Source organism: Anticarsia gemmatalis, chromosome W (assembly GCF_050436995.1).
Source record: "Anticarsia gemmatalis isolate Benzon Research Colony breed Stoneville strain chromosome W, ilAntGemm2 primary, whole genome shotgun sequence".
NCBI classification, from domain to species: domain Eukaryota; kingdom Metazoa; phylum Arthropoda; class Insecta; order Lepidoptera; family Erebidae; genus Anticarsia; species Anticarsia gemmatalis.
This window is the reverse complement of record NC_134775.1, coordinates 12,820,566-12,833,256: the sequence shown is the minus strand read 5'-3', so window position 1 is coordinate 12,833,256 and position 12,691 is coordinate 12,820,566. Positions and strand designations below refer to the sequence as shown.

General features: G+C 39.1%; 1 protein-coding gene across 1 annotated transcript; it reads left to right on the top strand.

Moving 5' to 3' along the window:
• Positions 1–3,677: 3,677 nt before the first annotated feature.
• LOC142985971 (uncharacterized) lies at positions 3,678–11,640 on the top strand. Its single transcript, XM_076134206.1, has 3 exons — positions 3,678–4,662; positions 5,789–6,152; positions 10,929–11,640. The coding sequence occupies exons 1-3, from the start codon at positions 3,678–3,680 to the stop codon at positions 11,638–11,640; spliced, it is 2,061 nt and encodes a 686-aa protein (XP_075990321.1).
• The last annotated feature ends 1,051 nt before the right edge of the window (positions 11,641–12,691 follow it).

Sequence of the window (12,691 nt, the reverse complement as noted above, 5' to 3'; positions counted from 1 at the left end):
AGCAGAACAACGTAAACCGGGACCTATACAAACATCAAATAGTTTCACTCCCATATCCAGCGAACACCCAGATGCTGAAGTCACATCAAAATTTCGAGATGCAACGATCGTAAAAAAGGTCAGTCGAATTCCTCCAATCTTTATTGAAATACCGGATACTTGGACTCATGAACAGATCAAAACTAGTATCTTAAACTTCTCGGATAAATATCATCTGCAATATAAAAGTAAAAAGAAGGCGGAAGTGATATGTTACACGCCAGAAGCACACCAGGCTATTAAAGAAGGTCTACGCACCAAAGAACTTGCCTATCATACGTACGCCCACGCAAGGACAAAAAATTCTACAAAGCCGTCATATTTGGTCTTCCAGACTATATTGAAGACTTGCTACCTGGCGAACTAGCCACGTTGACCGTCATCGTTCGCAAAATGAAAGTTCCTATAGACAAAGAATCGTACTGCCCACCATTCTTGGTTCAACTGCCTCCAGGGGCTGATTTCAACAAATTCCGCCAAATCAAGCTCTTATGTAACAGCGTTGTTCAGATCCGCACCAACAACCAGTACGGCACGCAGTGCTATAGATGCCAAGGTTTTGGACATTCATCCCGAAACTGCAATCTCTCACCACGTTGCGTGAAATGTACCAAGCCCCATGCGACAGAGCATTGCCCCAAGACGACGCGAGACCAACCAGCTAAGTGTTGTAACTGCGGAGAAGACCATCCTGCAAATTACCGCAAGTGCATAGAGCGTGAGAAATACCTGCTACTTATTCGCGACCGCCAAGAGCGACTCAAAGATGCTCGATCTTTTAATCTCAAAACGAAGAGTAGCCTAACCGATGGCCGCCCATGGAATGTGGTCACCGCAACTAAGCCTAAAAACAACAGTGACGCTGAAACTAAGAAAGATCAGGCGACATCTGACATGTTAGCTATTCTAATGACCATCAAAACCATTAAAAATGAATTTCTTACGTGTAGTAACATGATGAACAAAGTTATCTTAATATTAACTCACTTAATATTGACGGATTACGTGTTTTTTACTGGAATGCCGATGGTATTCGCACTAAAATTACGCAACTGCTGCAGTTGGTGAGCGAGCTTTCTGTCGACATAGTAGCCATCTCAAAGACTAGACTATCCCCACTATACAAACTCAACACCCCAGGTATTACCTGCTACCGACAAGACAAAAAACAAGACGGATCTGGACAGGGAATCGCAATCCTAATCAAATCTAATATCACGCATACACCTTTAATATTACCCAAAACACAAAACATTGAGTGTATATTTATTTATTTATTTATTTCAAACTTTATATACAGGGCTGTATATAGGCGGCTTAATGCCAGGGGCATTTCCTGCCAGTCTACCTTGGGGTGATGCAGAGATTTTTATGAAGGTGTTAAAAAGAGGAAGGAGAGTGAGTTGAGAAAGGGTGTGTAAATAAATAATACCTATAATACCTATATATATATATATATAGATAATTGTGACGATTCTGCAACTTTGTTCAATAAAAGATCACGTACTTTGCTCTTGAACGTAAGACGGTTAGTGTACAGCCTGGTTTCAAGAGGGAGTGCATTCCATAACAAGACTGCTTGGACAGGGAACGAGGAATTGACAAACCCAGAAGTGTGGGATGGACAAAGAAGAATAAGATTGCTTGAAGAGCGGAGATTACGATTGTGGTTATCACACAAGTATTGAAAGTAGGGAGTTAGGTAGGCTGGGGGAGTAGGGGAAGTAAGAAAAGAGAAGAGTGTGGTGAGAGCTCGTAAATTACGGCGCTCACGAAATCAAAATCAAAATCAAATCATTTATTCATATAGGTCAAATGCTGACACTTATGATAGTCAATGATACAAAGAGTGAATTTACCGCCAGTTCGGAAGGTAGGGCCAATGAGAAGAGCTGGCAAGAAACTCTTGGCCACTCTTTTTAATCGCCAAATGGGTTTAACAATATAATTATGTCTGGTATAAATCATTGATTATGTAAGGAGCTGCTACCAACACCACCGAAAACACTTTGATCATAAGATAAATTAAATTAAATCAATATAATATTAAGGTGCTAGTAAGCACGATAACAAGTGTATTGGAAGCATGACGGGAGCATCTACCTACACAATGATAGTATTGCAATCATAAGAGGCATCTCAAGAGCATACTATGGCACAATGAATTAATTATATTGATTTATATGTATTTTCTTGAAAATTTTGGCAAACTCGCCATAACCAGGACGACCAGTCACCCCAAGCAGCACCCGTACACGAGTATGACGCATGGACCAGCCATCACCCCCTTCGCACACATTAGAGGGAAGGGGGTGACCCGGCACACGACGCCGCCGCAAGCAATGACATTTTAGTGAGCATGACGAACCTTGGCATGGGAGCCCACCGTTTCAACAAAAAAAAAAAGATAATGAATACCACTGAGACTCGTGCGATACCTCTCTGTTACAGAGTTAAATTACAGATTTATATTTATACAATGCAAAGATGTATATATGTTACTGTAAAAGCCCGAACTGTGGTAAATCCTAAGATTTTCCGGTAAAACCTAAGATTTACCAACTCTCAATGGTAAAAGTCCGAACAAGCCAGAGTTTAAAAACTATGTTACGATATATAAAAAAATCCTCCTACATAATTATGTTTATAACTATTTCACGGTGTAATTATATACTGTGACATTGTTATAAAGAAGGAGTTTTGGGCATAGCGACATGGGTAGGTTAGGTTAGAAGGCTAAGGTGGGAGCGAGCGAAGCGAAGCTCCCACCTTAGCCTTCGTGGTTATTTTTTTTTAACCACCCAGAAGGAGGAGCCCCGCGAAGCGGGGCTCCGGCGACATCTCGATATCATCAAGTGAATATAGGTAAAAGTTCGAAATAAAATAATTATTCGGACTTTTACCATTGCCAGTTGGTAAATCTTAGGTTATACCGGAAAATCTTAGGATTTACCACCGTTCGGGCTTTTACAGTAACATATATACATAAATAGATATTTAATCTTTATTTGTGTAGAACGCGCAACTAATCCCAGGGTTGTTTATCCATTAAATAATCGTCAACTTTATAATAACCCCTTTTAATGAGATAGTCTTTAACAACTACTTTGAATTTTTGTTGGGGAAGATCCATAACACTACTGGGAAGTTTGTTATACAACCGAACACCAAGACCTGCAAATGAGTTGTGTACTTTTTGCAATCTATTGCAGGGACCTACTAATTTGTGCTTATTTCTGGTATTAATGTTATGAATGTCACTATTTTTAGCAAACGAACTGATGTTTTGTTTGATAAACATCAAATTTGCTTGACGGCGCTTCACAAACTTGTCAATGTCAAGAGTGATTTGACTTGTCAAATGTCACTCTAGCGGAGCGTCGTGTCGATGGTAGCGTGGCGGTCATCTTAACGTCACTTCACAACGGATGACGGCCAGCGCACCACGTTTGCGACGAATCGCTGAATATCTTGTTAATCCGTGTAGATTTTATTATAACTAGTACTGATTACGTAATTTAAAGTGAATGTTCAAGCCTTTAAGCTATAATTTGATTGTCAGCTAGTTTATTCAGTGATAATTATAATTGTTGGAAGAAATTTGATTGTCATTTCGACTCCTCGCCCACTTGTTAAAAATGAATTCTGATAACGACCCTAAAGCGGTTATATCAGAAGTGGGATCGAACGAATCTCGAAATGAGGAAAAGATACCCGAAATAACGTACGCCGAAAAACTTTTGTGTAGCATGGAAACGCTGCTTGCTCGAGTCTTAGCTGTGCAAGCGCCAGTGGTGAGTAATAACCGTTCACCACTTTTGAAATTCGACCCAGATGACACGGAATCAGATATCGATGATTGGTGTAAAGTAACGGAGGTAATCGTGCAAAGTAAACGTCTGGAAGGAGTTGACTTACTTGTAGCCTTAACGGGTGCGCTTAAGGGTCGCGCAGCGACATATATCACGAAGCTAAATTTGGATGAAATTACATGGGAGTCTGTCAAAGAAATTTTAATCGCAAGATTTTTGAAACCCAAGCTTATCCAAGATTATTTTGACGACGTCTGGCGATTCCAAATAGGAGCTAAAGAGACGGCATCCGAGTCCGCTCTTCGTTTATGGAATCTTATTGAGAAGATACCTCAATCGACGATGTGTGAAGAAGTGATTACTGGATTTGTGATATCGGTATTATGCCAGAAGGACAACTTGATACGTCGAGAACTTAACGCACAGACAGTCACGGGTCGTGCCCAATTGTTCCGAATCCTTGGTGGAATATCACTGAAGAGACGTTTGGATGCTGAAGCCCAAGGACCTGAAGCCAAACGAGCTCGGTTGGCTGAAAAATTTCCTGGAAAATGTCATTACTGCGGGTTGACTGGACATCGTATAGCGGAGTGCCGAAAAAGACGTAATGATGCTGAACCGAAAACTCAAGAGGCTTCAAGCTCATCACGTTCTACGGAGAAGAGACCAGTTGTGACCTGCTACGTGTGTGGTCAGTCTAGTCACGTGGCGACTGTCTGTCCAGACAGGAAGAGTAATAGTGGAGCCGCGGTCAAGGAAGTTCACCGATGCGAGCACCGTTCATCCAGGGGCACCCTGAAGACATCATCCGGTGAGATCGTTTCCTTTTTGTTTGATAGTGGATCATCCTGCTCTCTCGTAAAAGAGAGTTTTTGTGAAAAACTCGGGGGCACTGCGCGTGAAGGTCTTGTTTATCTGAGTGGCATAGGTGGTAATGACGTAAAATGTACCACTCAAGTTCAAAGCCAAGTGACAATTGATGAACTTACTATAAACCTCCTTTTTCATGTAGTTCCCGACACTCATATTTCCGATCCTATTTTCGTTGGTAGGGATATATTCGACCTAGGCCTGTGCGTTAAGATTGACAACGATAATCTTGTGTTCTTTTCGAAAGAACAAAGTCATTATTGTGACCTTAAGTAAGACAGGTTTTTTTTTAGGCTGGCAACACTGGTGTAGTGACTTGAAATTTTTGCTCTCAGTTTTAAAATTCGATTTTTATTTATTTATTACGTATTTGTCAATAATTGTGTCTAAAAGTTGTAAATAAGTGCAATTAGGTTGTCTTCTGCTAATATAATAGTCAATCAAGATGGAAAAGTGTGATTAAGACAACAATATAATTACGCCAACCAAGTGTCAAGGCGTCAACGTATTTCAAATTCAAACAAGGAATAAGTGTTTGATAAATACAGGGAGTATTTCGTATCGCTTGTTATTATAGACTTCTTAGATTTATCGAAAATCCGCTAGATAAAGTGTAGCATATTCAGGCTCACTACCGCCATACTCTTCAACATTGAATCAACGCAGCACTGATTCAGTGTTATATTCTTCCATTGTAGCTTATTGCCCTTATACCATTCAGTTTAATTAGTATTGTAAGAGTCTAATTGTTAGGTTTCCTACTAACTGCAACGCTATAGTTTTTTTATTTTATTAATTTTTTTGGTCTAAACCTACCCACTTAAAAAACATTGTGTAATATCATTGTAATTATAGATTATTTAACTGTAAGGTCCAACTAACCCCTTATTATTTATCCCCTATATCTTTATCTGTGTTTTCCTCTTTCTTTTGTTAGTTACTTTGTGTATATTTCTTCTAGAACTATTAACAATACTAACATAGACCATCTCAATACATACTAACTTTCCCCAACTAATTCTCTCTATATTCTGCTGTATATCTCAACTTTCTTTATAACATTTCAGATCCTTTGTTGTTAATATCAACCATGATGACCAGGAAGGCAACAGCAAAGGATACTGAGAACAAGCTTAAACTTGCTCTGCTCGAGCTCAAGAAGTGCAAAGATGAGAACAGCCTGCTGTTGAGGGAGCGTGTTGACTGTGAAGAAGAGATCAGCGAGGTTAACCACAAGGTTGTATCACTGAAGGGGGAACTTGCTGAGCTCCATATTGAAAATATGGACTTACTGGATCAGCGGGACAGGCTACAACACGAAGTCAGCTCATTTGGCAGCTGTAATGAGACCTATGAGTGGTCTCTGAGCCGCATAAATGAGCTAGAGACAAGCCTGCATGAAGCCCACACTAAGATCATCTCATTGGAACGGTCAATACAATCATTTGACAGTAGTGCAACTCATCATTTGTATTCTGAGCTTATAGGCTGTAAATCTTTGTTAACTAGAGTTAGAAGCAATAAAAAGTTTAGGAAATTCACTAGAATTAGTAAGATAATTAAAAAATTAGAATTAAAACTCAAGAAATTTAACAAACTTAGATTATTGGTTAAATCAAATAAAGATTTGATTGAGGAACGTAGGGAACTAGTTTTAGAAGTCAATAGTTGTAGTGAAGAACTCATCTCCAGTAGGCTAATGTATGACAGACACACTCTTGACCTTAAGTCACAAATCTCATACCTAGAATCTAAATTAACAAAAATTACCTTAGATTATGAACGTGAAACTCATGATTACATACTAAAATACGATGAGATTGCTAAAGTTGGCAGGGAAAATTTAGAGCGTGTTAGGGCCTTAGCTGATAGCACTCCATGCACTAGGTGTTCTCAGTCTCAGGGACCCCCTTGTGACTTAGAACAGTTAGAACCTCAAATTAGTTTAGGTACTGAGACTTCACTGACCGACTCATCTGACTGTATTCCCTCTTCCTTTATAGATCTTAACACAAAGAACAGAGTAGCTATGTTCTCAGATAAGTTAGGCATTAACTTAGGACCTATAATAAACAACAACTTACATTGTAGTTTTAAAAATAACTGTTACCATAACCTCAAATTAAATCAAATAGTAGATAGAATTAGGAACACTCGCGTAGATATAAATACAACAGTAGTTTTACTGATAGGTGATAGTTTAGGTTTAGATAAAACTGATATTATTGATAGTATTAGCAGTTTATTGCAATTAGATTTAGGTAAATTAATTATCTGCGCATTCCCGTACTCACAATCTCTTACAGAAAGGGAAAATAGGCGTATACATAGGTTGAATAATCAATTACATTTAATGACATCTTATCATAGTGATAAGTTATTGTTTTTTGACACTAATAAGTTTATTAGTAGTTTTATTTATACTCAAGAAACTATGTTTCTTAATAGTTCGGACAAACGACAAATTGCTACATTGTTAGCTTATAATATTAACACAGTTATAGGTGCTATAACGCAGTTTAGGTTAAGGGACGACCCAGTATTGTGTAGTTATTCTAACAATACTGTGATTAAATGTATAGATAGTGTAGTTAGCGACAAGGTTACGAATAATGTATCCGATTCTTTAAACTGACAGGTAGGACAATGGATAAACAGCTAGGCTCATTAAATTTAGTACATCAAAACATACAAGGTTTATCCAGCAAGGAATTAGAAGTAGAATTGTTTTTACAAAAACATAATGTAGGTATTTTCTGTGTGACTGAGCATTGGCTACACACGGAACAAATAGCAATAAACAATGAGTTTTATACAATTATTAGTGCGTATATTAGGAACAAAGCTAGACATGGTGGTTCACTGATTATGGTAGCTAACAGTATTAAATGTAAAGAACGTAGGGACATAGTTAATTTGTCAATAGAACGCACGGCTGAGATTTCCTGTGTCGAGTTAGAGCGACACATAGTAGTTTGTATATATAGACCACCAAATAGTGAGTTTACTTTATTTGAGTCGATAATGGAGGACATATTAAAGCGTTTAAGTATAAGCAACAAGTATGTAGTAGTGTGTGGTGATTTTAATGTAAATTTACTTGAGCAATCTTCGACTAGTACGAGACTTAAGTCATTATTTAAATCATTTAATTTAGTTTTTTTATTTAATGAGCCCACTAGAATCACTGCACATTCTGCTACATGCTTGGACAATATATTCTGCAACTGCGAATGCTTAGGTAGGGAAATCTTAAGTGAATTAACATCGGACCATTGTGGACAGAAGGCTATATTTCCTGTTAGGGTAGATAATAGGTTAAAGAAAATTACTTGTAGGCCTATTACTAGGGATCGTTTAGTATTATTTAATAGTGAGATAGCTAGTGCTATGACGAAGTTAGACGACACCGAAGAACACCCGGATAACCTTTACACATCGTTATTCAACATTATTGAATCCAAGTTCAAAACTATCTTCAAAGAGAAAACCATACTAGATAACAATAGGAAACTCAAATTTTGCGATTGGGCGACAGCAGGTATTTATAAAAGTAGAGCTAGGTTGTATGAGCTTTATTCCATGAAACAGTTCAATTTTAATCCTAAATTTCTTGAATACGTTAGGAACTATTCAAAAATTTTTAAGAGAACTTGTGTTGCTGCTAAATCCTTACACTTAAGCAACAAAATTAAAAGCTCAGACAATACGATCAAAACCACATGGAATATCATTAACAACGAAACAGGTCGTGCTATCCAGCGCGAAAATAATTTTGAACTGAAAGTAAATGACACGATTATCACCAACAACTTAGAGGTTGCTCAGACGTTCAATACTTTCTTCGCTGATATTCCCACAGCTACAACTAGCTCCTTGAATTCCTGTCCTGCCAAGGCAGAATGTTTACTTCGAAATAGTGTAGAAGAGTGTGGTAGTGTTTTTTTCTTCAAACATATCAACTCTAATGATGTAGTTAAGGCTTTTAGGTCGCTCAACTCCAAAAAAACACCTGACCTCTGGGGCATCTCTGTTAAATTAGTAGAAAGTATCATCCTGGAAATAGCCTCCCATTTGGCTTTAATATTTAATAGGTGCGTAGATGCTGGTGTGTTTCCGGACTTAATGAAACACAGTAAAGTAGTACCACTCTTTAAGAAGGGATCTAAGAGTGAGCCCAGCAATTTCAGGCCCATTTCCATCTTGCCTGCAGTTAGCAAAATCTTCGAAAAGGTCATATTAGAGCAGCTCGAAAGTCACTTTAACTCGAATCAGCTATTTCATGGTAAACAGTATGGTTTCACAAAGGGTAGGTCAACGATCGATGCAGGTATTTCGCTCGTCAAGCATATCTATGATGCTTGGGAGACATCCCAGGACGCCATTGGGGTGTTCTGCGATCTCTCCAAAGCATTTGACTGTGTCCAACATAATACGCTCCTTAGGAAACTAAACCACTATGGAATTAGGGATACAGCGCTCGATTTACTTGCGTCATATTTGAGTAATAGGATTCAACGAGTAGATATCAATGGTGTAAGGTCTTCAGGTTCAGCTGTTTCTCTCGGCGTGCCTCAGGGTTCGATACTCGGTCCGTTTCTTTTTCTCGTATATATAAACGATCTCCCCTTTCAGGTGCAGGACTTATGTGATATTATATTATTTGCAGATGACACTTCACTCATTTTTAAAGTAGATCGTTCGAAGTCTTGTTTTATTGATATCAATAGTATTCTTGAACAGGTCCACAACTGGTTCACTTGTAATAATCTGTTATTAAATTCTGACAAAACTAAGTGCATTAGGTTCACTATGCCCAACGCGAGGAATTTAGGTACTAACATAGTCGTAAATGGGCAAACTATCGATTTGGTAGATTCGGCAACTTTTTTAGGTATCAGTCTGGATAGCAAGCTCCAATGGGGCACTCAAATAGCGCATCTCTCGGGGAGACTCAGCTCCGCCGCGTACGCAATCAGAAAAGTAAGACAGTTTGCTGGTGTGGATGCGGCAAGACTGGTTTACTTTAGTTATTTTCACAGCGTCATGTCTTACGGTATATTACTGTGGGGTAAGGCTGCTGATATAGATGTTATTTTTGTCCTTCAAAAAAGAGCTATCCGTGCAATTTATAGTTTAGGAGCGCGAGACTCCTTGAGAGAGCTTTTTGGGCAGATAGGGATACTGACGGTGTCATCACAGTATGTGCTTGCAAACTTGTTGTATATAAAACAAAATTTAGGGACTTTTGCAACAAATAGCGATAGACACAATTACAACACTAGAAACAGACACAAATTAGTAGGTCCCCATCATCGTTTACACAAGGTGCACAATTCGTTTGTAGGTCTCGGCATTCGTTTCTTCAACAAGCTTCCAAAGCACATCATGGATTTACCCCTGCCAAAATTCAAAGTTGCTGTTAAGGAACATCTCGTTAGGAAAGCTTATTACAGAATTGATGAGTATCTAAACGACAATAGCTCTTGGGATTAGTCGCTCGCTTGATTAGGATTCTTTGAAATTAGGGAACTTTGCTATAAATTGTATAAACTCAGTAGCAGTAGGTCTAAATATTGTAAAATATGGGCAATTAATGATGCAAATAGGTGATGTTACGTACAATTTGATGTTATTCATAAAACTGTCACTTTTTTTCTTTTATAATGTTCACAACCAGAGTGCTCACTTGCTGCCCATATTCTTATTATCACATGCTAGTAGGTGCTCCCAACATACGGTATGATCAGAGACTAATAAATAACCTAGCTATGTTCATTTAACTTAATTGACGTTTAGTCTATATCGCTGATTGTTGGCAGCTCCTCGCATGATCAATTATTGTATCAACCACATTGTAAAACTTTTTGGCGATTGAAAAGAGTGGCCGTGAGTTTCTCGCTAGCTCTTCTCATAAGGCTCTACCCCCTTTCCGAGCTAGTGGTAGATTCAGTAATTGTAACGACTATCATAAGTGTCAATATTTGACCTAAATGAATAAATGATTTGATTTTGATTTTGAGACAAGTTGGACTTGTCAAAAATTGACACGTATTTAGAAGGAAAGGACAAAGCATCGCTTATGTCACTTTTAGATAAATATTCCGACTCTTTCGCTAATGGTATTCCGTCTCGACGGGTCTCAACAGGGAAATGTGAAATTAATTTAATAGATCCAAATAAAATTGTACAACGGTGTCCGTATAGGTTAGCGCCGGCTGAAAAACTAATAGTGAGAGAAAAAGTTCAACAATTACTCGATGCTGGGGTTATCCGGGAAAGCTCTTCCCCCTTTGCTAGCCCAATATTGTTAGTAAAAAAGAAGGATAACTCGTACAGGTTATGTGTTGACTACCGAGAGTTGAACTCAAACACTCAGCCTGACCATTATCCTTTGCCGCGCATTGAGGAACACATAGATCAGCTTGCCGGGGCTAGTTGGTTCTCCCTATTAGATATGGCTTCCGGGTTCCACGGTATAATGATGCACCCTGATTCTGTAGAGAGAACAGCATTTGTAACGCCCGATGGGCAATATGAGTACCTCGCGATGCCTTTTGGGTTGCGAAATGCCCCATCTGTTTATCAGAGATGCATCACTCGGGCTTTGAGTCATCTTACAGATAAACCGCTCATTTATATGGACGACGTACTGTGTCATTCAGCCGTGATTACTGTTGGGCTAAAGCGGTTAGATATGGTGCTAAGTGCATTAACTAGAGCTGGGTTCACATTAAATCTCCAAAAATGTAAATTTTTGAAACAGAAAATAGACTACCTTGGGTTCTCCCTCCAATCAGGTGAAGTAAGACCAAACTCTCGCAAAATATTAGCGTTGTCAAATTCTCCCCAACCAAAAACGGCTACTCAAGTCCGACAGTTTCTGGGTCTTGCCTATCATATGGACCCAAAAGCATGAACAAATACGTAGTACTATAATAGGCATCCTAACATCCGAACCGGTTTTGACAATTTTTGATCCCGAACTACCGGTAGAATTACATACCGACGCCAGTTCCGAGGGTTATGGAGCGATTCTCATTCAAAGGAAAAATAATCTACCCCATGTAATAGAGTATTACAGCCGCCGTACATCTGATGCTGAGTCGCGGTATCACTCGTATGAATTGGAGACTCTAGCCGTTGTACGCGCGGTAGAGCACTTCCGACATTACCTTTACGGTAGAAATTTTGTGGTGTATACGAATTGCAACTCATTAAAGGCTTCAAAGTCAAAAAAGGACCTTACCCCTCGCGTCCACAGATGGTGGGCTTTCTTGCAGGCGTATGATTTTGACATTGTATATCGCGAAGGGCGGGGCATGGAACACGCTGACTATTTCTCGCGAAACCCTCTCCCTAATAACGCTAGTGTTGCTAACTCGACCTCCGAGAACTCACAGACGAGGACAGTTCATTATATTGAGCTCCACCAAGATTGGCTTTCTGTCGAGCAGAAACGCGATCAAGAAATACAAGACCTTATCACGAAACACAACGAAAACGGTTTTCCTGATTCATTGGCTCAGACGTATGACGTTAGGGAAGGCGTACTTTACAGAAAAATCTCCCGAAATAAAACCGTTTCGTGGTTGCCAGTAGTTCCGCGGTCTTTAATCTGGACACTAATTAATCATATCCATAGTGAGATCCAACATCTGGGCAAAGATAAAACGTTAGACAAACTCTATGAACAGTATTGGTTTCCCGAAATGTCGAAATGCGTGCGTAAGTTTATTGATTCCTGTATCATTTGTAAAGCGTCGAAGGGTCCATCAGGGGCACAACCTGTCCAACTTCATCCAATCCCTAAAGTGTCTGTCCCGTGGCACACTATTCACATTGACTTTACGGGTAAGCTTAGCGGCAAGAGCGACCGAAAGGAATATTGCTCAGTAATTATTGACGGTTTTACTAAATATATCCTACTGGAACATACTTCTTCTCTTGACGCCAAAAGCGCTGTTAAC

Coding starts and splice junctions, on each gene's coding strand:
- LOC142985971 (XM_076134206.1), top strand. CDS start 3,678: ATGAATTCTGATAACGACCCTAAAGCGGTTATATCAGAAGTGGGATCG. Junction 4,663..5,788: donor CACCCTGAAGACATCATCCG/GTGAGATCGTTT, acceptor ATAACATTTCAG/ATCCTTTGTTGTTAATATCA. Junction 6,153..10,928: donor AAGATCATCTCATTGGAACG/GTCAATACAATC, acceptor GTGTCCGTATAG/GTTAGCGCCGGCTGAAAAAC.